Here is a 26,609-nt window from a genome sequence, read left to right on the forward strand (position 1 = left end):
TTAATAATCCTTTGATTTTTCACTACACAAATATCTACTGCTGAAAAATCCCAAAGCAAAGAAACTAAACCAATTTCTTTTCATAACTGAGTTGAATATCCCTCAGTTCATTTATGCTACACCTCAACTCACCAACAGCAAACAGGTCTTTTTTGGAGTTACAAGAGATTCTGCTCCTAACCCCTAAAAAAAACCCCTCAGACATGTTGCTTAGACCCAAAAGCAAAATATAGTTTCAAAATATAGCATAAAACAAAAGTTCAGAAATGGTATCAGCTCAGAGAATTTAGTTACTTACATCAGAGTTAAGTGCTTGTAGTTTGATAATTCTTTGGGAACAAGTGTGAACTGGTTTCCATCTAAATAACTACAAAAAGAAAGACATGTATTATTTAGCTGAAATCATTAAGAGTTTATTTCATCACTCTAATATTCAGGTGTGAAGCCAGAAGCGAGAAGCACAATAGGGCCTTATGCAAAATATAGTGGTGAGAGCAAAATTTAACCTCTACTTTGCAAGCAATGCTACTCTATCTCCATACAGGATCAACCTTGTGAACTCCCAGGTTTCTTCTTTCCGCTATGTGTTCAAGATGGATTAACATTTAGATGTATTTATATATCAGGGTGCAGGTATAGCCATATGTATGTATATAACACGTCTATATGTGGGTTAGATGTGTGTACACTTTTGAGGGCAGGCAACAGAATTTCATTTTTAATGTGTGCCAAGGTGCCCACAGGGGGAAATAATGACAATAAAGGTTATCTTATCTTTAATGTCTTCTACATTGGAGTCTAAACAGGCAGTCTTTGAAATCTAATATGAAGCCAATAGCAATTGATTCATTAACATCTATAGCTCCATCTTGCTTGGTAGAACGTAGCTATTTTGTATAGGTTTTCCTAGACTTACGACCACAACTTGAGCCCAGAAGGTCGCAAAAGGGGTTCACGTGACCTTGGGACACTGCAAGTGTCATAAATACGAGTCAGTTCCCAAGCTTCCAAATTGGCTCAAGTAGCCATGGGAATACGACGATGGTTGTAAGTGTTCCAGACAGGCACAAAACAAGAGGTTTTTTTAAAGGTGTTTCTTACAGTTCGGTCACTTCTTTTGGGATGCCTTTAGGTAGAGCCTTCAGGCCTTTGTTACTGCAACGGACGACGGTATCCAGACAGGTGCATTCGGCAGGACAGCGGGACAAGGGAGAGCAACTGTTGTCATCATTCCCTAATTAAAATATAAAATAAAACAAGAGTTACCCTGTGGTAAGATGGACAGCCAATATAATAATAATAATAAATAACGCAATGCAATACAATACAACACAACACAACTAGGGGTGACATGATAGCAGTCTTCCAGTATCTGAGCAGCTGCCCCAAAGAAGAGGGAGCCAAGCTATTCTCCAAAGCACCTGAAGGCAGGACAGGAAGCAACGGATGGAAACTCATCAAGGAGAGAAGCAACCTAGAACTAAAGAGGAATTTCCTTACAGTTAGAACAATTAACCAGTGGAATAATCTACCTCCAGAAGTTGTGAATTCTGCAACACTGGAAGTTTCTAAGAAGAGAGTGGACAACCATTTGTCTGAAATGGTGTAGGGTTTCCTGCCTAAGCAGGGGGTTGGACTAGAAGACCTCCAAGGTCCCTTCCAACTCTGTTATTCTGTTCTGTTCTGTTCTGTTCTGTTCTGTTCTGTTCTATTCTATTCTATTCTATTCTATTCTATTCTATTCTATTCTATTCTATTCTGACATAACAAGACAAGACATGACAAAACAAGACAAGACACCAGCATTCAACCAGGGTGGACCTTTTATATTTAATACCAGTGTGAATGAGATATTTGTCATCTGTTATTTTTTATTTCTACACTTTCTATTTGTATCATTAGAGTTTTATGGTTGCTAGTTTGTTTCTCCCGTTTTTCCTTCTGTTTGTATTTTAACTTTGGAAATGAAATAAAAAAAATGAATAAGCTTTATTCAGCTAAGGGCATCTAATATAGACAATGAGATGTCTATTAGTGTTCCACTCCAAAGACATTTTGAAGCCGTTATATCTCTGATTGTGTCTTCAAGGACATGTTTCAATTATACCTTCAAGAATACATTTCCATTATCCATCTAATAGTTTCTTAGGAAGTGGGAGATTACAAAATTTCTGTTGCTAGAGTAACTGGAGTACTGCATAAACACTGTAAGCATAATAATCATTCTGTGTCATTACAATAGCTCTATCTCTAAAATGAAATGCAAAAGAAGACGGAAAAGGGAACAAAAAGAAAAAGAAAAAAACCGCAGAAAGAAAATACAGTCTGGCCAAAGAGAGTAGAAGACTATTGGATCTAAAATTATCTTTTTTTTGGGCTTGAATAGCTTGCAATTCCATTTCTATATCATAAATTGCTTGAGGATCAGGTCATCATGCAATATAACAATAGAAGGGTAAAAGCTAAAGAAAAATAAATCTCTTGGTAGCTAATTATTCAAAGAAAAGGAAACCGTGTTGCTCTGAACATTTTTGCTACGAGTGTCATTGTACCACTGCAATTATACCACGAATGTCATGGACAAATCTACATATAAACCACCAACACAAGATTGTTGCATTTTCTCATGCTTTCATCCTTTGTCATCTGAAGGCCAGAAAAATCCAGATTCCTAGGGGAAAGTACTTATAGTAGAAAATGAGAATAAACAAAATGAGGTTGTGCACCGTTTTTGTGTGTTGCGTGCTTGACCACAATTTCTTCATCTATTAATAGGACTTAAATGAAATTCAGTCACATTCTGGCTCACAAATACATCATGATTATGGATACTTTTAAAGGCTCACTGAGTATCCCTCAACAATGTGGGGCCAACAACCCATCTGTCTACTTGAGCTCTAGTTCAACCATTGGAGGAGACCTTGCACGTGGTCCTATAAAAGAAAATCTTTCATTCCTTTCTTGATATTAATAGATGATGGTCCCCCTGGATGAGATTCTTCAGGTATTCCAGAATGAGGCCTCATTCGTGCTAGTCTATTTTAACATATTTAACACATTGCATATATTGGGGCAGGCAATTGCGGACCTTTTATGACCTGCGGACCACAACTCCCAGAATTCCTGAGCCATCATGGCTGGTTCAGATTTCTGGGAGTTGAAGTCCACAGTTCCTAAGTTGCCTACTTCTGGCCTACATCAGGAAAGCAACATGAAGTTGAAGTCTACAAGCCATAAACGGATTGTAATTGTCTACTTCTGGCCTACGTCATGGAAGCAAAGCTAAAGGCCAGGTGTTGTGGTCTGCCAGCAGCCTGCAGAGCTGGCAGCGGAGTCGGACAGTGAGGAGGCTGGGGAGGACAATGGGCCAGTCTTGGAGTCAGGGAAAGGCCCGGATGAGGGCTCTGCATCGAAGGCAGAGATGGGGCCCGGGCCATCTGGGAGCAATGCGTAGCCTCTGCAGCTCCAGAGGTGGACAGCAGAGAGGCAGAGGAACAGGAGAAGCCTGTTCCTAGGGCACGCATGTGAAGAGCTGCCAGAAGGCAAGAGCAGCTGAAGCAAAAAGGACGACTCGGGAGCAAGACCAGATGATTGGCCCCTCCCATAAGGCTTAAAGGACTAGCAAAGAGCTTTTGGGTTCTTTGTAGGAAAGCAACGTTGATTCCATTGCTTCTTGTCAGTGTCTCTTGAACTTTGTGGGATTTTTGCCAAGAAAAGTCTTTGGCAGGTTGCCAAAGACATCAAAGGTTGGTGATAAGGCCGAGGGACTGGTTATTAAAAATTTTGTTTTGGACGAAGCTGAGAATGAATTAATTCTCAACTGTTTTAATAAAATAAGTTTGTTGAGGACTGAAATACACTTTCCTTGTGAATTAGAAGGGATATAGAAGGCACTATATTTGATCACCTTCCTAGAGGAATAAGTCTCTGGCAAAAATAATGCTAGAATGGGAAAAATATAAAGTTAAATTGAAGTAACATTATGGTATTTATTATTGGGTTGTTGTTGTTTTTAAATTGGTGCTGTACACTGCCCAGTGTCACATTCATGTGAGGTGGGAGGCTACACAAATATGATAAATGAAAAAATAAAATAAATATACCACAACAGTAGACTAGTACGGTCTACTGTTCTGGTGCAAGAAGTTGGGGCAACAATGTTGGGGTTCAACTAGCCCTGACCTTTATACAAAGTGTTGCCTTCTATGCGGCTCTCCTGACGTGGGCCACTATGGCCCCTTGACCACCTGTGGACTTCAACTCTCCAAAATACAGATTTCGGTAGCATCCACTACTGAGCGTCTCCTTCTTACTTTAGTACTTCAAAGTACTTCCTACTTTGGTAGATCAAGATTGCTCCCCCCAAGAGGTTACTCATATTGCTAGCAACTGCAATGTGATTTCAACTGAATTATCAAGAGGCAACTGGACTTCCTTGGGTTTTTTTCCTTGAAACCATTTTGCTTCTCATCCAAGAGGCTTCTTCAGTTCTGAAGAATGAAAAGTGAAATGTTTTCAAGCGGAAAAAAATATCAAGGAAGTCCGGTGGCCGTTTGGAAAAGCACCTTTGGGGACAACCATGACCTGGATGACTGAGAATCTCCACAGACTTTCACTGAAGCTATTAGAGCGGGGTAGTAACTCATTGGAGGAGGCAGCGGGTGGCAGAACTGCTCATGGATTGTAAGAGACTCTATACTAATGGCGTGATGCAATGCCCAGATTTGGCTGATCCCAGGGACTGCTGGCCTTACCATCTTCACAGGTGAAATCCTGAATGGCAACATCCTGTATGGGGATCTCCTTGAGGAAGTAAGGCTTCTGGCAGCGAGGGTTGCCCGTCACAATCCGCTTCTTCCGCAGCCACTCACCCAGCCACGCTAAATGGCAGTTGCAATTGAAGGGGTTGGCTAAGAGGTTCCTGCAAAGAGCAACGCAACCACGTGCAGAGTTAGTTGCAAAGAAAGGAAACCATTAGGACATCCGCAGCAATTAAAGTTCTTTCATATATAGTTTTTTTAAAAAGTGGCTGATACTCTTTGTTTATTTTTGGTAAGAGAAATAAAAGCTATTGCTTTGCTTCTTTGTCCTTATCCAATTTGGAAAGTTTTCCATCTATCCAATAAAACTCAAACTAACCCCAAAATGACCACCTCAAAACCTGGGTTGAGGCCTTCTCGTTAACAGCGGAAAACACCTTCAATCTGTAGTCAAAACACCTGTGTCTACCCCAATCCCCCCTTCTCCAAAAATTCTACCCAGGATAGCCAGTTTTGACTTTGGAGCTTAGAAATTATTTAGAAACAATTTAAAGATGTCACAGATCTGACTTGCTTGTTAGACTATCTATGCCTGATAATATAGTAATTTAATATAGAGATGAAGGCTGATTGCATTGTATTATTAAGCTTAACCTGACAATTGTTCTTTCATTAATTTGTCTCCTCAAGATTTCCATCCTTTATTTGCTCCAGAGACTGGCTTTCCTATCTAAACTGACAGCTGAGTTGATTACATGTCACTTATAAAATGAATTTGCCTGCAGAAGTTTCAGGACTTCTTGCAAGTCCACGTTTCAGGAAAGACCTTTGACAATTTCATTATTTATAAACATGCCATCTTAAATAGGCACGAATTAGTCATCAGGTATAACTTGTCACGTTTCAAGTGGAAAGAGAATTGAATATGTTGGCAATTACAGGTCTCAGGAATTCCTACCCTAGAAACTTGCATTTTTTAAATATAGCACATTTACTTTTCCTTCCCCATTTCCCATTAATTTGGCTTTTCTTCCAGTAAAAATAAAACAATTTCAAGACCAGATGGTTCTGGAAAAGGACATTTCAGATATATCCGTATAGAATACAACCATTTTTTTTAAAAGCTGGGAGCAAGGGATGCAGTGGCTCAGTGGCTAAGACGCTGAGCTTGTTGATAGAAAGGTTTTATTTATTTATTTATTTATTTATTTATTTATTTATTTATTTATTTAATCATATTTTTATACCGCCCTATCTCCCAAGGGACTCAGGGTGGTTTACAGCCTATTAAAAACACAAATACATAACTATAAATACAGAAATAAAACACTAATTAAATTAGTTAATTAATTTATGCTAATTAATTGGCAGTTCAGCGGTTCAAATCCCTAGTGCCGTGTCAGGGGGTGAGCTCCTGTTACTTATCCCAGCTTCTGCCAACCTAGCACTTCGAAAGCAGGTAAAAAATGCAAGTAGGAAAACTAGGGACCACCTTTGGTGGGAAGGTAACAGCGTTCTGTGCATCTTTGGCGTTGAGTCATGCCGGCCACATGACCACGGAGACGTCTTTGGACAGTGCTGGCTCTTTGGCTTTCAAACGGAGATGAGCACCACCCCCTAGAGTCAGGAACGACTAGTACATATGTGCGAGGGGAACCTTTACCTTTACCTTTAAATTTGACTTGATGGTTTAGACCTGCAGAGGCTCGGTTACTGAATATGTTTAAAGAACACATTATAGGGGCCTGGAGGCTAAAACATATGAAGAACGGTTGCAGGAATTCGGTATGTCTAGTTTAATGAAAAAAAGGACTTGAGGTGATATAATAGCAGACTTCCAATACCTCGGGGGCTGCCCCAAAGAACAGGGGGGTCAACCTATTTTCCAAGGCACCTGAAGGCAGGACAGGAAGCAACAGATGGAAACTAATCAAGGAGAGAAGCAACCTGGAATTAAGGAGAAACTTCCTAACAGCGAGGCCAATTAACCAGTGGAACAACTTGCCTCCAGAAGTTGTGGGTGCTCCAGCACTGGTGGTTTTTAAGAAGATATTGGACAGCCATTTATCTGAAATGGTTTGGGGTCTCCTGCTTGAACAGGAGGTTAGACTAGAAGACCTTCAAGGTCCCTTCCAACTCTTTGATTATGTTATTCTGCTTCTCTTCTTAAACCAAATAAGATTGATCTTCAGTTGTCTCTTTCTTCATGGACTGCAGGCTGGTTTATGACCGTCACACTAGAATTGTCGCAGTCTTCAGCCCCAAAACTCAGCCATCTAAAGCAACTTGTCAATTGAAACCTCCTGTGACCCTTTCTATGTTCCTATCAGCTATTCATGTTCTGTACGTAACGTTTTCTAATGTGTTATCAATATGTCTGATTAACCGTAACTTATTGACTGAATCTCTATTAACAGAAGCCAACTTACAGCGTGGAGAGAGAATGAAGGGTGTCAAAGGCACCGGGAGCTACTGTAGTTATCTGATTGTCGTACAAGGAGAGCAGTCGGACAGAACTCAAACCTGTGAAGCTGTCGTTGCTCACACAGCTAATTCGGTTGCTCCTGAGCATTCTGAAGAAGAAGAAGAAAATAGGAACAAACCCTTTATTTCACCCACTCATTGTTATTCCTTAGATGTTGCTAAATAGTCTGGATGTGCAAAACAGCATCTTAGAACATGGGTCTCCAACCTTGGTCCCTTTAAGACTTGTGGACTTCAACTCCCAGCAAAGCTGGCTGAGGAACTCTGGGAGTTGAAGTCCACAAGTCTTAAAGGGACCAAGGTTGGAGACCCCTATCTTACAACATCCTGAACCATTCCATGTCTACTTTGGGCCATACCAATATGGCCGTTCTGGGGGTGGTTCATGGCCCATGGTGCTTGGGATGGGGTCCAGGCACAACTAGAAAGATGCTTTTGGACCGTCAGGCCCAGAGAAGAACTTCTCAAAAACCATTGGACTGGCCCAATCAGTGTGGCTCAGAAAAGATACAGGATATTTTATACTTCCTTAGTAAATGATACAGGGAAATAATCAAAACCTTTTAAAAGCGAAAGTTAGAATATTTCGGACATGGGATGCATCCCCCAGAAAAATACGCCGTCTTTCACTTAATCCTCCAGGGAAAGATTGAAGGCAAATGAGGTCCAGGCAGAAGAAGAACATCATGGCTTCAAAATCTAAGGGACAGGTTTGGACAAAACTCAGCAGGACTTTTTCGTGTGGCTGTTGATAAAAATAGGATCGCCAACATGATCGCCAATGTCCGATGACGGATAAGGCACAAGAAGAGGAAGTAAATGATACAGCGCATTGTGTTTTCCATAATGAATGCAGTTAGAAAGATGGAGAAATGTGAAAGAAGAAATAGGAGGATTACAAATTAAGGTGTGGGGGGGAGACATGGAGGAATCTTAAAAACAATGAAGAGGGATGGAGGCAGGCTCCCTATATAATTACATCTTCAATTAGATTGTTTATTTCCTAGCCAGCGGTTCAGCCCAAAGAATGCGTCCATCCACAAAAACGCAGAAATGAAGGGAATGAACTTCCACGTTCCTTCGAATTAACTGCAGAAAACCAGGTTTTGCACTTTGCAAAATTGTTCTTGTCCTTCTAATGTTCCGAAAGTTTGACCACTTTTTTCTCTTTATTGCTGACATATATTTTTTCCCCCAGGGGAAGAAAAGATTAGTGAGGTTCTTCCCTCTACTCAAAGATTGCGTAAGGGTTAGACGTAAGAAAGGACGAATGTGTTATAGAGGTAGTCCTTGATTTATGACCACAATTAAGTCTAAAGTTTCTGTCGAAGTGAGGTAGGTGTTAAGTCAGTTTTGCCCCATTTTATGACCTTTCTTACCAGTTTGTTAAGTGAATCACTGCAGCTATTCAGTTAGTAACATGGGTGTTAAGTGAATCCAGCTTCCCCATTCATATTGGCAGAATGCCATAAAAGGGGATCACGTAACCCTTGGATGCTACAACCATCATAAATAGGAGTCATTGGCCAAGAGTCTGAATTTTGATCAATGGGGATGCTGCAATGGTCATAACCAGTGGTGGGATTCAAGTAATTCAACAACCGGTTCTCTACCCTAATGATTTCTTCCAACAACCAGTTCGCCAAACTGCTCAGAAAGTTAACAACCGGTTCTCCCGAAGTGGTGCGAACTGGCTGAATCCCATCACTGGTCATAAGGGTGAAAAACGGCTGTAAGTCACTTTTTTCAGTGTCACTGTAAATTCTATCAGTCATTAAACAAGCTGTCGTAAGTCAAGGACTACTGTACCTATATACAATTTTTCCTGGAATAATATGCCAGGTATACATTTTATAATAACAACTGCATTTCAGGAATGTTTATTCAGGGTCGGAAGCAAAAGGAACGGTTTCCTTCAATTCAGAATTAATTGCAATCTTTTCAATTAATCGCTAATTAATTAATTTCAAGCATTACTACTCTATGACGCCTTCAAGAGCATTTAAATAATAATAATAATGGTGTGGTTTTTTTTTTAAAAAAAACCTCAATATCAGCAGAAAACAGTTCTTGGATTTCATGGCAACAATGCTTCAGATTTTCCTACCCTGAATTTCTGCAATAAAAGATTTTGCAACATCTTTTTGTCACAAAATAGGGAAGAAAACCCCCTCACCCCATTTGGCAGACCTCTTTTGAGCTACAAGGATTCGTCACCAAATAATCAGAAATGAGGATAAAACTAACATAAAGTATTGAAATTTACCACAAATAGAAAAATGAGAGCTGAAAACACACAGAAAAAAATCATTCCTTCATTCTTCCTTGCTGCTTTCATGCTGTTTCCTATAATTTTAAACTAGTCTTCTCAAGTCACAGAGTCTGCATTACAATGGGCAAGACAAGAAAGGCAAAGTTTAAGTGCAAAGTCCCCAAAGATGCTATTTCAAGAGGCAACTGGATTTTCTTTGTTTTTCCTTGAAGATATTTTGTTCCTCATCCAAGAAGCATCTTTAAATCTGACCGAATGATGGAGAATGGATGGATTTATGAATTTCCCACCATCCAGATAGAGTTGAAGATGCTTCTTGGATGAGAAGTGAGACATCTTCAAAGAAAAACAAAGGAAGTCCAGTTGCCTCTTGAAAAAGCACCTTTGGGAGAACCTGGACCTGGATGACTAAGAATCTCCACAGACATTTAAATGCAAAGAATAAAGAGGGGAAAAAATTCAGACTTACAAAGTCTTCAGACTTTCCAGCCCTTTCAACATTTTGTGTCGTACATTTTCCAGCCTGTTACTGGTTAGCAAAAGTTCATTGATTCCAGCAGCTCCTTCAAATACGCCTTCTTCAATATCAGTGATCTTGTTATTGCTTAGATTTCTATTGCATGTTCATAATGAAGAAAATACAAATATCCTTTAGATAAATCATTTCTAGAACTGAGCTTTTTTTGTTTTTTGGCACTGATTTCAAGAGAGCAATAAGTAAGTAAGGCTTGGCATTCCCATCAACCAGAGACAATGATTCCAGAAAAGGGGAAGGAAAAATTATTTCTAAAATACTATCATAATCTAATGACCAGAATCATTTCAAGAACTTTTAAAATATTAATTAAACGCTGGCATCTCAAAAGTATTTGACGTACAATAAACCCCATTTTCTGCATGCTTGAATGTACGCTGAATTTTTATCAAGGTAGAATAATGCCAACTAATAAATGTTGCATTTATACACAATTTTATAATTTTGGTTTCCACATTCATAACTAGAATGCTTTTTCAGCCTGCTAAAAAATGTAGTTAGCCACCCTAATCTCTATTACAAGAGAACCAAAGAGAAGCAAAGTGGGCGGTAGCAAGTTTCAAAAAATACGGCTGTAGGATTTTAAAAAGCCGATCATCAATCTTTCCCATTCAAATGTATTAAAGTTTGAATAATGGCTTTCGAGACTCATCATCATCTTTTAACGACCCCGTAATCCCTTGCGGGGTGGAGTTTTGAGCAAGTGAATGGAGCCAGCAGAGTGTTTTAATGGCCAGATGCCCTTCCTGTCACCAATGCAGAGTTTTGTTCAGCAGATATATTCTCATTGTGCCCAGAGAGAGAAATATCTGCCACTACCTAGGATCGAACTCACAGCCTCCTGTTCGTGAGGAGAGAGCTCCACCTCTAAGCCACTGCACCATCTAATAGCTTTCGAGATTAATGTCAGTCTTTTAAGGTAGGCCAGGTCAGGAAAACAGGATTCCACTTTATTGTCATGGGTATAATAACAGAATCTTGAAAGCCTGTCCAAATTTTTCTCCGTCCCATCTTATGCTAAACCAAATCAAAGTGGAATTGCCTTGAGGCTGTTTCTGACCCTTCCTTCAATCTCGGGACTGTGTAAAACTGTTCTCCAAATTCAATCCCTTCCTCATTCATACCTTCCACAATGTCAACTGTGTTCCTTTTAAAATTAGACTTCTAAACAACTTATATGAATCTTTTGTAGCCTCTTATCCATCAGCTCCGATAGGAGTCCCCCATTTCTGGAATTCTGCACGGGACCACAATAGACCACAGACTTCAGAGGATAATTAAACTGCAGAAAAAATAATTGCTACCAACCTGCCTTCCATTGAGGACCTGTATACTACACGAATCAAGAAGAGGGCCGTGAAAATATTTACAGACCCCTCGCATCCTGGACATAAACTGTTTCAACTCCTACCCTCAAAATGACGCTATAGAGCACTGCACACCAGAACAACTAGACACAAGAACAGTTTTTCCCCGAAGGCCATCACTCTGCTAAACAATTAATTCCCTCAACACTGTCAAACTATTTACTAAATCTGCACTACTATTAATCTTCTCATCGTTCCCATCACCAATCTCTTTCCACTTATGATTGTATGACTGTAACTTTTTGTTGCTATCATTAAGGGTTAAATTGTATCCTATGACCATCATTTGTGTTGTAAATGTTGTACCTTTGACGAAGGTATTTTTTTCTTTTTCTTTTATGTACACTGAGAGCATATGCAACAAAACAAATTCCTTGTGTGTCCAATCACACTTGGCCAATAAATTCTATTCTATTCTATTCTATTCTATTCTATTCTATTCTATTCTATTCTATTCTATTCTATTCTATTCTATTCTATATACTGTCTGGAATTTGTAGATGCAACGTATCTGAAGGCATCCAGATTATGATGGGTTGATCTTTGAGGATGTTTTGTGATAAATATCACAGATGGTTCATCTCAACACCCTTACTTTCCCGCTAGGCTATTTTATTTTTTATTTTTAAAAGGTTAATGATTGCAGTGAGACCACTTACATCAGGACAGGCTGATAAATTTTACTCACATTTTACGCAGCTGGGGAAGCTTCTTAAAGATCCCAGTGGCTTCCAGCACTGTAAATTCATTGTTATTAAGTCTCCTGTAAATGGAAACCATAATAAATATGTATGTTCGAGTTCATGTCTTTAGTAAATCTATGCAAAAACATCAATTAATAACATACTGTCAAATTTTGAGACCAAAAAAAAGAAAAAGAAAGAAGAAATTGATCCCCTGGTGAAAATAAGCAGACGTCAACTGACTGCAGATTTTGATACAGCAGCTGGGAGTAGTAAGCGTCAGGATTTTATCTCAAAAACGAATAGCGTATAGCAGTTACAAACAGTAAGATACGCATTCACTATGAGGGATGCAGAAATTAGAGACTAAGCAAGTTTAGTGTTTATAGTTATTTATGGATTCACTTATCTGGGTTTACATTTGTGCAATAAGCAAAATTGATTGGCTGGATTACAAAAATTCGTAATTTAAACAGACTACAGATGTTACTGAGAAATCCTGCTTAATTAATCTACTAAATGCAAACAGGTTCCATATGATTTTAGTAAGTAGATTGGTATGCATATCCCACCAATTGAAGAATATATCTGTCACTAGTTGTCCTTTCCCAAAATAATTGACCGATCGATTTAATCTGACGTTACACAAAGAGTCTGCTGAGCTTTCTTCCTTTTATGTCAATGTGCCTTTTCTTAAACACTTTTTCCGATGCTTCATAAATGATTGTACACATGCACAACAATTGGTTTCAGAATATCAAGTGAAAGCTACGGCAGTTGTGTTACATGTAGGTAGCCTTTTCGTCGGTAGAGACAGTCCTTGACTTACGACCAAAATTTCTGCTGCTACATGAGACGTTTGCTAAGTGAGTTTTGCCCCATTTTACGACCTTTCTTGCCAGAGTTGTTAAGTGAATCACTGTAGTTGTAAGTTACTAACATGGTTATTAAGTGAATCTGATTTCCCTGTAGACTTTGCTTGTCACAAGGTCACAAAAGGGGATCACGTGACCCCGGGAGACTGTGACCGTCATAAATATGAGTCAATTGCTAAGCGCCTGAATTTTGATCACGGTCACTGAATGAACTGTTGTAATTCAAGGACCAACTGTATTTCACACGTGACAAAACTATTAAGTGCAATACATTTCTAGAAACAAAATGTGCATTTATTTCAAAAGTAATTGTAAAAAATGCAGAGGCAGAAAACAAATGGACGTAATGGGATTCAGTTACTGCTTTCTTTTTAAGGAATGTGCTATGTTAAATTCTTAATGTGAAAGTCTTGAAGTGTATCACGTCCTCACTAGTTCTCTCTCTGGAAAACTTCTCTTTTGACCCATGAATTTTGCTATCTGTTCCCCATCTGAAAGCCTTAGAAGGTGAATGAATGAATGAATGAATGAATACATTTTATTCTTGCATCCACAAGTCATTACATATAAGACTTATAATTGGTGCATCCAAATTGTACTTCATCATCAGCCTGAGTCTTTCTTATTATTTGAAAATTTGTATTTTTTATTATTTATTATATAAATAACAGGCCAGTTGTAGCTCCAAAGAGGTTATTTTGCTGGGCCTGACAGCTCTAACATCCCATTTCACTTTAAATAACATGGTTTTGTTATTTAACTGCTACAGTTTGCCTCATCCCTAATGCAGTTCAGTACAAATTTTGGCAGCAACCCACGAACACATGGGTTGAATTAACAAGTAAATCCTTAAACGAAGCCTCCTGAAAGCAAGTGTCATTATGCCTGTTGCTAAGTCAGTTCTCTTCCTTGCTTAGAAAAACTCCTCTGTTAGCAAGCATTCCCTGGGGTAGTTTCTGTTCTCTGCTCCCTTCCAGCTGTGAAACACAGCAGAGAATATAATTGGAAAGGCTTCGGTTTGTCGTTTGTATCGTAACTAGCACGGGGAACTGCAGCTCACAGACTGATATCACCCGAAGCACCGAGCTGCTTGCTTCTAAAACAAACGTTAACAATATTGTCAACAATAAAAATGGTGGTAGCTCTCATAATAATATGAAAGCATTCATGGGTAAAAGAATTACGATGGTGATGATGATGTGCCAAAGCTACTAATAATATACTTGTAATATCAGCTAGATGACCTGTGACCTGTTGGGTCCTTGTTTCAGAGATAGTGTCCTTGATTAAGCAGAGAAACAGTGGTCCAAAGCAAAAAACCAGTGGGAATGGGGCTGGTTTCTCAGTTGCTGATGGTTCGACAAGGGCTGAATGCTCTCTGGCAGCTGCCTGGTTGACCCAGATGGTGGAAGACGAGGGCAAGACCTACTGAAGGTCTACTGAGCCTCCAGGCAGAAGTCTGACTACACTGAAGCGACCACAAATCTGCCAAATTTAAATCCATGGATGTTAAGTGAATCTGATTTCCCTGTAGACTTTGCTTGTCACAAGGTCACAAAAGGGGATCACGTGACCCCGGGAGACTGTGACCGTCATAAATATGAGTCAATTGCTAAGCGCCTGAATTTTGATCACGGTCACTGAATGAACTGTTGTAATTCAAGGACCAACTGTATTTCACACGTGACAAAACTATTAAGTGCAATACATTTCTAAAAACAAAATGTGCATTTATTTCAAAAGTAATTGTAAAAAATGCAGAGGCAGAATACAAATGGATGTAATGGGATTCAGTTACTGCTTTCTTTTTAAGGAATGTGCTATGTTAAATTCTTAATGTGAAAGTCTTGAAATGTATCACATCCTCACTAGTTCTCTCTCTGGAAAACTTCCCTTTTGACCCATGAATTTTGCTATCTGTTCCCCATCTGAAAGCCTTAGAATGCGAATGAATGAATGAATGAATGAATGAATGAATACATTTTATTCTTGCATCCAGGAGTCATTACATATAAGACTTATAATTGGTGCATCCAAATTGTACTTCATCATAGCCTGAGTCTTTCTTATTATTTGAAATTTGTCTTTTTTATTATTTATTATATAAATAACAGGCCAGTTGTAGCTCCAAAGAGGTTATTTTGCTGGGCCTGACAGCTCTAACATCCCATTTCACTTTAAATAACATGGTTTTGTTATTTAACTGCTACAGTTTGCCTCATCCCTAATGCAGTTCAGTACAAATTTTGGCAGCAACCCACGAACACATGGGTTGAATTAACAAGTAAATCCTTAAACGAAGCCTCCTGAAAGCAAGTGTCATTATGCCTGTTGCTAAGTCAGTTCTCTTCCTTGCTTAGAAAAACTCCTCCGTTAGCAAGCATTCCCTGGGGTAGTTTCTGTTCTCTGCTCCCTTCCAGCTGTGAAACACAGCAGAGAATATAATTGGAAAGGCTTCGGTTTGTCGTTTGTATCGTAACTAGCACGGGGAACTGCAGCTCACAGACTGATATCACCCGAAGCACCGAGCTGCTTGCTTCTAAAACAAACGTTAACAATATTGTCAACAATAAAAATGGTGGTAGCTCTCATAATAATATGAAAGCATTCATGGGTAAAAGAATTACGATGGTGATGATGATGTGCCAAAGCTACTAATAATATATTTGTAATATCAGCTAGATGACCTGTGACCTGTTGGGTCCTTGTTTCAGAGATAGTGTCCTTGATTAAGCAGAGAAACAGTGGTCCAAAGCAAAAAACCAGTGGGAATGGGGCTGGTTTCTCAGTTGCTGATGGTTTGACAAGGGCTGAATGCTCTCTGGCAGCTGTCTGGTTGACCCAGATGGAAGTCAACCAGACAGCTGCTGGTTGACTTCCATGGTGGAAGCTGGTGGAAGACGAGGGCAAGACCTACTGAAGGTCTACTGAGCCTCCAGGCAGAAGTCTGACAACACTGAAGCGACCACAAATCTGCCAAATTTAAATCCCATGGATGTCATGGGTCTCAGATTTTGGATGCATTTCTTAAGTTAGCCGCTTTGGGGTACCTCGGTTCAAAATCTGTTGCCCTTTGATGCCCTGTTCTGCTCAGTTGAAGGTTACAGAGAGGAGAGTTTGAGTAGCATGGCTGTTTAAGCTTCTCTTCGAAGCCTTGACTTAAAAGATGGTTCCATCAACTCACTGACTGAAACTCTTGAAACAGAGGAGCATGGACGGGACAAACTGATTCAAAGACCTGGAAGATGGCTGTTGAGAACCTTTCATCCAAAGACACGCATTTTCAAGTCCAACCAAGGTGCTGATTACTACCTTTAAAGTGCTCCATGGCTTAGGACCGGGTTACTTACGGGACCGCCTATTGCTACCGATTGCCTCTCAGGGACCCGTGCGCTCTCACGGAGAGGGACTCCTCAGGGTGCCGTCCGCCAAACAATGTCGGCTGCGGCCCCCAGGGGAAGGGCCTTCTCTGTGGGGGCTCCCACCCTCTGGAATGAACTTCCCCCTGGACTTCGCCAACTTCCTGACCTTCAGACCTTTCGCCGCGAGCTGAAGACATATTTATTCATCAGGACTGCAGGACTGGCATAGGATTTTAGATTTTATCTGGTTTTAATTTTAGTTGATTTTATTGTTTTAAAGATATTTTAAACTGGGCCAAATTGAATAAGTATTTTAAATATTATTTTATTCTGTATTTATTTTGTTGTTCTGTTTTTATCTGGCTGTAAACCGCCCTGAGTCCTTTGGGAGAAGGGCGGTATAAAAATTTGATTAAATAAATAAATGATTAAATAAATCAAGTTGACTCATTAGGTTTGGATCCAATTGCAAGTTTGCCTTAGAACCAGCCTGGCTCATCCACCCTCTAATTCCAATGGTAAAGATGGTGAAGCTAGTGATGATTTAGTTTGGGTTCATTTTTTCCCCCCTTTAGCAGCTACAAACATTGCTAGGATTGCAGCCTTTGCTATGTTTAGAGATATTGTTGGTTGTTCAGCTCCTTCTGCTGATTGCAGCTTTAGACTGAAGACAAGGTGGCCACAGCAGAGTTCACACATCTAAACCTCCATCTTTCTCTTCCCGAAGGAGCCAAATAAGCAACAATATCAATCAGGTAACCCTCAACTTACAATAGTTCATTTAGTGACAGTTCGAAGTTACAATGGCACTGAAAAAAGTGACTTGGGAATTATTTTTCACACTTAATGACCATTGCAGCATCAGGGGGATTCAGATCCTTGGCAAAGTGACTCATACTTATGACGGTTGCAGTGTCCCGGGGTCACGGGAGCATCTTTTGCAACCGCCTGACCAGCAAAGGGGGTTCACAATCACTTAACAGCCACGTGACTAATTTAACAACTGGGGTGAGTCACTTAACCAACGTGGTGAAAGAAGTCATAAAACGGGTTGAAGGTCACTCAACAAATTTCTCACCTAGCAAGATAAATTCTGGGCTCAGTGTTGTGGTCCACCAGCAGCCTGTGGAGCTGGCAACGGAGTCAGACAGCAATGAGGCGGAGGTGGGACCAGGGCCATCGGGGAGTGAGGTGCGGACTCCAGAGCCTCCAGAGACTGACAGTGGTGAGGCAGAGGAACAGGAGGAGCCTGTTCCTCATGCACGCATGAGAAGAGCTGCCAGAAGGCAAGAGCAGCTCAAGCAAAGAGGATGACTCGGGAGTTGGGCCAAGAGATGATTGGCCCCTCCCATAAAGCTTAAAAGACCAGCAACGGCGTTTGGGCTCTTTGCCGGAAAACAACATTGATAATTTTGTCTTGTTGCATTTGTGTATCAGTGTCTTCTGAACTTTTGCCAAGAAAGGCCTTTGGCAGTTTGCCTAATTGGACCAAGGCTGGTGATAGGACTGAGGAATTTGTGTTGGGAGGAATTTGCTTTAATTTGAGTTGAATGACGCTGGGAATGAATTAATTTTCATCTGTTCGAAAAAGTTTGTTTTTACACTGACTGAGTTTCCTATGACCTATTTGGGCCTGGTCACGATACTCCATTGCAGTCGTAAGCCAAGCACTGCCTGTCTATTCCCTGCCGATTGGCACAAGGCGGGACTTACAGTTCTGCCGTGTACTGCGGAATATGCTCGGGGATTTTGTTGAGCTTCTGATTGGAACAATCCACCGTCGTGCCTTCGCAACGGCATTTTTCAGGGCAAGCTAAGTCCGCAAAGCAATCGCCGCTCAGTTTGGACCTGTAATCTTCTGTGCCTGGGGGTAAAAGAAAACATAAAACACGTGCGCTTAAGTCCCTGAAGGCGGTTTCCCAATATTTGGTAGAAGAAGAAGAAGAGAAAATAAGTCGATCTTGCAAACAAGACGAAAAGGGTTTTGTGATCATGAAGAATAGTAAGGCTTAAGCGAGGGTTAAATTTTAGAAAGCTTGAAATTTGCCGGAGGGGAAACTCCGCATGGGTTAACATTAACTGGAGCTTTTCACAGCCGCCGTTTCTGCTGATTAAGCTGTCAGCCAATCTATTCCGTTTTTACGGTGGGAAAAACAGAGAACAACGTCCGTTTTGGCTCAATATCCTTTTTTTTTTTTTAGATCGTTGCACCCTTTTTTTCCACTTCCCCATTTAGACTCCGTTTTGCTGAAGCCAGCCTTTTTGTGTCATCTCTCAACAACGCAGCTTACAGCCCTGCCTTGCTTCTCCATTTGGTTTGGTTTGGTTTTGTTTTATTTATTTTTTAATCTGTAATTCAGATTTAAGCCTCAGCAGCTTTTTCATGCTGTAGAAAGCTGCGTGACGTTCCATGGTGCTTGACAGAACCATGTTTTACGCATACCTCACAACCACATGGTTAGATCAAGCACAACAGAAAATCTCGCCCACTTAATCAAACTTCATCCACCGGGACAAGGAGAGGAAACAAGAGGGAAAGGAAGGGACAGGAAAGGGTGGCAGAGAGAAACCTCAGAAGGTGGCCGTAGCCTTCTCGGGAGAGAGAACTTCCTCCATGACGGTCACATCCCTGAATCTGAAAGGAGAGCAACACAGGCGTGCAGGAGGAGATCTGTTCACCGTTCGTTGTAAGTAAGACATGTACAACATCAAACAAACATCTAGAAAAGATCTGAGGGTTGGCTGGTTGGTTGATGGGAGGAGAGAAACCAAAGGAAGGTTGTGAACTCTTCTTGGATCAAAGGTGAGGAGACCGAGATTCAAAAGGGAAAGGGCCTCCGATCAGAGGAGCAGGTGGCACGATCCACTCGCCCCCTTCCTTACTTACAGCCCCCGTGGTGAACTCCTGGAAAGAGGGAGAAGAAAAGACAGACAAGGAGGAAAGAGAGACAGAGTGATCTCCAGTGGAAACAGAGCCAAAGGAAAGCCTTCCAGAAGACCAAAGGAGCCGAGATGCTTGATCTCACCTAGGGTTTGAGGAACAAGTTGGCTTCAATTGGGTGCTTCCAAATCCAGGAGTTGGGTTTTTGTTTTAGCACGTACCTTTAACGTACATTTCTTTGATTGTGTGGCTTTCCCCAAAAGAAAGCAGGCAAGGTTAGGGTTAGGGTTTGGATTATTATTATTTTTTTGGAAGCAGAGAGGACAGCAAAAACAATGTGACTTCACACAACAATTAATTCCAGGTAAGGGACACGGTTTGCCCAAGGAAAGTCACCAATGGCCATTAGGGAGCTAATGGGAAAGGGACGTGGCTAAAGTGGAACCCTGTGCTCCGGTCATGCCGTGGAGCTTTCAGGGTGTGTTTGAAAGAAGTAGAAGAAAAAGAGCTAACTTTATGGCAAACAGCTGGCTAAACCCAAAACGGGTTGTCATTCTGAAGTTCAAAATAATAAACCCATTTGCACTAAGTAAACACTCATTCACAAGTTGGATTCTCCCAGCTTTTAGCTTTTTATATATTATTTTTTTTATGGAGCCCATCTGTCCTCAAGGTGATCCTGGGTGACTTTGGCAAGACTAAGGTATGCATTCCAGTGATCAGTGTTTAGTAATCTTAGCAACTCTAAGCTGTGCGGACTTCAATTCCCAGAATTCCCCAGCCAGCTGTGCCATGTTTTTTATATGACTTTAAAATGAAATAGTCATTTCATTTTTCTGATTTTTTTTTTAAACAGAAGTCTCTAAAATAACCAAAAAGGCCTTTTTCTTTTTGTTAAAACCATTTCACTACAGCAAAGAATCCAATGGATCTTCTTCAGAAAAAACCGATAGGTTTCTTTGTTATTCCTAACAACGAGGAAAGCTATCGTATCAAATAATTCTATTTATTATTTGCTGGCAGGTCATGCATTTTTATTTGAGTCAAAAGGTTCATTAAACTTTGAAACCCTTCTGCCAATCAATTATTTTTCACCTATCAGCATCCTGCAATGTAAGTGAGTGATCCTATAGTTCCTCCCTCAAACCATCAAGAAAACATTGGAGTAAAGATTAGCTACACAAAATAAATAATGAAAATGGAAGCATGTGTCAAAGAGCAAACAGCCAACGTGGTTGGTGTGTAGCATGTGCAAGGAGATGATATAAAATAGTGGTGATGTTTTAATTCTTTTTACTTTATCGGAGCAATGGTACCCATGGATAGTCTGTGGATCCTTGTGGGAAGAAAACCTCCTCCCCTCCCCCACCAATTTTGGCTGAGCACTCATGATTTTGCAAGCACAGGAATCAAAGGTCAAAAGAAAGGAATAGAGCAAGACAAGCAGAAAACAGAGTTCAGGGCATAAAAACAAAAAGCAAAGCAGGAAAGAATTATTTGGGTTTTCTCAGCTCTTTGATCCTTAACAGGATTCTTTCGTTTTTTAAAGCAGCTCGGATTTTAAAGAAAAATGATGTTAAAGTAAGCAGGATATAGCAAGGCAAAATATCCTAGCAAGTTCCTCTTCAAGAAACTATGAGCCGGATATCAAGAGCTGCATGCAAAGCCCAGGGATTCTGGAAACAAATCTAGGCAACTAGCACTACTCTAAAGCAGGGGTTTCCAAGCTTGGCAACTTTGAGACTTGTGGACTTCAACTCCCAGAGTTCCCCATGCTGCCTGCTTTGCTGGCTGAGGAACTCTGGGAGTTGAAGTCCACAAGTCTTAAAGTTGCCAAGCTTGGAGACCCTTGCTCTAAAGGGGTTTTTTACTAGGGTTAAAAAGCATGCATCACTGTGCTTAGAAGTTAAGACAAAATTGCTTCGTGTGACAGCACAAACTCAAGTCCGCAACTAATTGCACCGCACAACCAAACCTACCTGGAATGAAATACTGTTCTTTAGCTACATTTAAAAAAAGAGAGAGAAAGAGAAAGAGAGAAAAATAGGAACCTGAGTGTCAGCAAGCAAAGAATTAATTTATTAGACTAAGTAAGGACGACAGATAGGCTAAAGTGACTAGCAGGGGGAAAATGTATATTTACATCCTTTGATTTTATACAGTATGCCTGGATATAAACTTATTTGCATCAAGGTTAGTTGCGTTATTCTCGAATTTGCCATAAAAAAAAACAGAATTAACTGCAGAATAGCTGGATACCAGATGCTACAAGTTAGATTTCAGAAGAAAGAAAGGAGGAAATAGAGTAAGATTAGGAAAAAAATATCACAATTTATCATGATTTAATATAAGCTTTCCCCTGTAATATGAAGGACATATGTTTCAATTTTCTGTTGCTGTTTAAAAAAAAAAAAAAAAAGATTTTGCTAGTACTCCAGGATTGAGGGGGAAAGGCTGTGAGGAATATAGCCCAATGGTCTGACTTAATATATATATATTAATATATATTAATATATATTAATATTAATATATATTAATATATATATTAAGTCAGACCATTGGGATATATATATATATATATATATATATATATATATATATATATATATATATATATAAATATATATATATATATATATATATATATATTAATATATATATACTTCAATTTTACGGAGAAAACCCAAACAACCAACGACCTCAGAAAACATATATATATATATTGTGTTTAACCAAGGTTGAGATGTGGGCTACTAACTACACGGATATTACAGTTCCAGTCCAGACTTCCTTTGATGGCTAAATAATTCAGCTAAGAACCAGACAGGATTTCAGTGAAGGCTGTCTGCAGTTTTCTTTCCCCTCTTTAAAGAGGCTGTGTGAATTTTCTTTGGAAGGGAAGAAAAAGTATCTGGCGAGCAAAAGAAATTACCTGAACAACGAAATTTCTTGCTTTTGATCTGCCCAATCCTTTTGTTGGCCAACCGCCGGGGGTTGCTGCAGCGAGCCCCGCTCGTCTCAATGGGGTTTACATGGAGATAATCTGCTAGCCACTTCAGATGACAGTCACAAATGAACGGGTTCTGAGCCAAGTGCCTTGGACAAATAGAAAGAAAAGAACATTTTTAAAAAGAAAAGAAAAAAAAAAGATCTTGCGGTTGGTTTTCCGCAAGCAGTTTCCTGCTCTACTTGGGGCGCGAAATCGAAATGCTAATACGTACAGCGTCTGAATTGCTCGGAGAGGAGAGAAAGTGCCCTTCGCAATGGTCTGAAGCTTATTGTCATACAAAGAGAGAAGGTTCAAATTATGTAAGTCTTGGAAAGCATCCACCCGCAGGCAGTTGATCTTGTTAGCATTTAATAATCTGTAAAACCAAAGAGAATGGAATCGTATTTAGGCATTTAATTTTGCCTAATTGCTTATTTGTACACTGTGACTATCATTAAGTGTTGTACCTTAGAATTCTTGATGATCTTTTCTTTTATGTACACTGAGAGCCTATGCACCAAAGACGAATTCCTTGTGTGTCCAATCACACTTGGCCAATAAAGAATTCTATTCTATTCTATTAAGCTTTCTTAAGCTTCACTGCTGTAGCGACAGCCCTTGAACTTATATAGTGCTTGACAGCCCTCTCCGAGCGGTTTACAAAGTCAGCCTCTTGCCCCCAACCATCGAGGTCCTCGTTTTACCGACCTCGGAACAGTTTTCTTAGAATCCACTTGGGTTTTCTCAACGTGTAGTATGCATTAACAAGTTCTAGTTGACTTTTTTCTCTCCAGTTCTTAGTTTTAGCCTAAACATTAGGCTCTCTTGATGATTTTTATACAAATATTCTATTAGGACGGAGAATGGGGAACTGTGGCCCTTTTATGATTTATGGACTCCAACACTCATAATCCCTGAGCCAGATGGCTCCAGCTGAAGTCCACAAGTCATGAAAGGGCCCAAGTTCCCCACCTCTGCGTTAGGATATTGCCTGTCCAGGTGGGGCAGATTTAGCAAGGAGTTGCCACTTGCTTCAGACAAACTAGCACAATGTGAGCTGAAAAGCGGTGTTACTGTTTACTCCAAGGAAATTTACTTCTGCAGGGTACATGTGTGCCTGCTTATCGGGGTGTCCCCGTTTGCCTGCACCACACACCTGCAGATAGATACATGCATTACACACATATGTACCTATTTTGTTACAAACCAAAATAATATTTGTTTCCTAATCACATATATTTTAAAGCTAACCTCTGGTGCAAGTAATTTTAATATGTTTATATAATTATGATTCAATCATTCAACCTTTCTTTTTCCAGCTCTGTGAGACCTAGCTAGTTTCCAAATTAGTATTTAAAAGCATGGAAATACAAAATAAACCAGTTATTTCTCCAGCTGATTTTTCTTATATTCTCAGATCTAACTATTCCTTCCTTCCTTCCTTCCTTCCTTCCTTCCTTCCTTCCTTCCTTCCTTCCTCCCTCCCTCCCTCCCTCCCTCATCATACATGCAAAGGCTGGGTATTTTTGTCATTTCTGTTTCCTTTGAAACCAGTGTATCTTATGCAGCTAAAGCAAATACTACTCATCAATTGTTCAGTGTTATTGGAGGTTGTTTGTTGTCTTTGCTGCTACACCTTCAGGATATCAGATTGTTTGCCCTCACTTCTATGTGACCAGTTTTACCCTGTATTGGGATGAATCAGATGTCAGGGTTCAAACTCTCTATGGTGAATTACATGGACCATTTTGTGACTATATAGAGAGCATTCCCTTTAGGGGAGCTGAGCAGATCTGAGCGCTCAGCAAAAGAGATCTACAGAATCTGTCAGAATGGTATATACAATCCATCTTCCTTTAAGTTCTTAGACTAGAAAGATATGGATGTTACCTATCTCATACCCTGTACATGAGGTTTCGCATCCCTCATCTTTCTCCCATTTCCTTCAAATTGATTAAATTCAAGTTAGTTCATTTAATTTCGATGTAATTATCAAGCTTCTTGGCATCAGCTGTAGCATTGGCTGAAAAGGACCATGTGAATGTGGAATGCCAGAAAAGGGGACAGTCAGCAAGGAAAAAATTGCAGGAAAATCGCATTCCTAGGCATAGAAATATTCTCTGTCACTCATCCTTCAAGCAAACAAAAGTTGTATCTATCCAATTATGGTCGCCTCTTCCCCACTGCCTCCCTTAATGTGTAACTATGACTGAAAAATGCGACGTTCATACTAATTTTAAAAAATAATAATTATAAATGAATAGCTTTGCTTGAAGAAGAGATAGACAGACAGGGAGATAGGGAGACTAATAGGCATAATTCCAAGAAAACAGCATAAAACAAATGAATTTGTTCCCTTAAAATCGGTACTCTCAAACCAAGTGTTCGACTGCTTAAAAGAAAAGGGAAAATCAATTGAAGGGGGGGGGAAGGTTTTATCTCGATGAAGAGTAGGAATAGGAGATGAGAGCCTGAAAGGGTTAGAAAAACCTCTTCAGCTTCAAAAGATGGAGATCTCTCCCCTCAAAGCAGGCCTGCCGGCTCAACCCACTTCTACCCCAAACTCCCTTCTCAATGAAGACAAATAAAACTGGGTTTTATAAAAGAAATACTCACAGCAATTGAAGAGCGAAAAGTCCTTCAAAAAGACCCTTGGGAAGTTCGGTAATTTTGTTTCCATAGAGAACCCTATAACAACCACCACAAACACAACAAAAACGGTTAATTAGTGCATCTAGAAATTTCCGACCACCATATTCCCCCAGCAGAAGTAGAACAAAGTTCTCATACTGGACCATGAAAATACTTTTGAATAACACAAGTTTATCTGCCAATGTTCCACTGTCAGTCTCTTAATAAGGAGTCGGGGTCTGGTTAGGTCTTCTGAAAGTATACCTAATTATTTTCACAGATGTCTTCTGATCTAAATCACATTATTAGCGCTGAATTGTTCTGAGAGCTCTGCTTTACAGGAAGAAAATGGGTTTGCTTTGTTTTTTAGATTTTTTTTTAAAAATCTCAGCTATTTTTATAAGTAACTCAAGGCGGCAAATGTACCTAATACGTACCTAGAATTTTCAGTAGTTTGAAAACTCCCTGAACATTTCAGGTCTAATTAAGCTTAAGCAAGCAACCTACGGAAGGGTAACTGCAACGGAAGCTGAGACACATAAAATTGGGGGGGACCAGCTAGTTGAACTACAACAGTGCACTTTTATTTCCTTTCCTAGCTCTCTGGCGAGTACAATGGAGTTTGATAAATGGCTTCTACTACTACAGTACACTTGCGAAGGGATTCAGAATATGGAGGGAAAAAAAACATTGAATGTGCCTATTTTTACTTAACTCAGGAACACAACCAAACAAATAGATAAACATCCAAAAAAAAGGAAAGGAAAAAGGAAAAGAAATGAAATAAATAAATAAAAAGAATATCTATAGGGAATTAATTTGCAAGTTCTGTTCCCAGCAGGCTTCAGAACTGTATTTACCAGCATAACCAAAAAATCTATAAGCATTTGTCTGTGCACATTCCTACCGTCTGGAAAACAAATATGCGATTGGAAATTGAGTGCAAATGGCCTTATGCACAGTTTTTAAAAGAACTTACATCGGGGACGTGCACTTTAAAAACCTGCTTCAGGATAATGTACATGTCAAAGAGTAGAAACAGCTGATTTGCATTAAAAATAATGCAGACAATTTAGGGTAAGAGTAACATAAAAGAAAGAAAACAGCGCTTCTGCATGTTAAAGACCCCAAAGATTGAAAAACTGACTACACGTATTTTTAAAATGTCTGTAGAAAAAATATTGGACCCATATATCTTTACGTAGTATAGCAGCATTTTTTAATATATAATTTACCCAAGATGGGCTGAATTATACCATTGCACTACATTAAACTTATTTAAACTAGCTGTATTTTAACAGTCAAGCAGATCTTTAAATTAAGGGTCCATCTATCCTTACTTATTAAGTTTAGTTTCCTAGGGACAGATTTGAAATGGTCTTCATTTCAGACTAAGATCATTTTCATTAGATAGGATTATTTTTAAAAACAAATTTACAAGTGTTAAAATTTCATATGGAAAAGATCTTAAATCAAGATGAGTTTATGTTTCCAAAAACTCCGGTTTTATTAATATCTGGTAATATCATTTGAAACCCAAGTTCAATGGCTTAACTGGTTTAAGGACAGGTTAAATGATGATTATGATGATAATAAAAGTAATAATAACAGAAATGCTGCAAATGCAAACTATAGTCTCCGTTGACGAAAATATCTTTACCCTGACATGCTCCGTGGGCATTCTTCAAAACTAAAAAAAGAGAGAGGCATGGATAGTCCAACACTTTTTTTTTTATTTGCATTTATATCCCGCCCTTCTCCGAAGACTCA

The 26,609-nt window shown here is 39.6% G+C and overlaps 1 protein-coding gene across 2 annotated transcripts in view; it reads right to left on the bottom strand.

Moving 5' to 3' along the window:
• Positions 1–26,609, bottom strand: part of SLIT2 (slit guidance ligand 2) — a 231,620-nt gene that overhangs the window by 41,193 nt on the left and 163,818 nt on the right. For both annotated transcript variants that reach the window (XM_058193772.1, XM_058193773.1), the window contains exons 12-21: positions 24,825–24,896; positions 22,441–22,584; positions 22,152–22,315; positions 18,052–18,202; positions 12,107–12,181; positions 9,986–10,129; positions 7,190–7,333; positions 4,755–4,921; positions 1,102–1,234; positions 299–367 (exon numbers count right to left, since the gene is read on the bottom strand). In XM_058193772.1, coding sequence (XP_058049755.1) covers positions 299–367; positions 1,102–1,234; positions 4,755–4,921; positions 7,190–7,333; positions 9,986–10,129; positions 12,107–12,181; positions 18,052–18,202; positions 22,152–22,315; positions 22,441–22,584; positions 24,825–24,896 — 1,263 coding nt within the window. The remainder of the gene's footprint in view (positions 1–298; positions 368–1,101; positions 1,235–4,754; positions 4,922–7,189; positions 7,334–9,985; positions 10,130–12,106; positions 12,182–18,051; positions 18,203–22,151; positions 22,316–22,440; positions 22,585–24,824; positions 24,897–26,609) is intronic.

Source organism: Ahaetulla prasina, chromosome 8 (assembly GCF_028640845.1).
Source record: "Ahaetulla prasina isolate Xishuangbanna chromosome 8, ASM2864084v1, whole genome shotgun sequence".
NCBI lineage: Eukaryota > Metazoa > Chordata > Lepidosauria > Squamata > Colubridae > Ahaetulla > Ahaetulla prasina.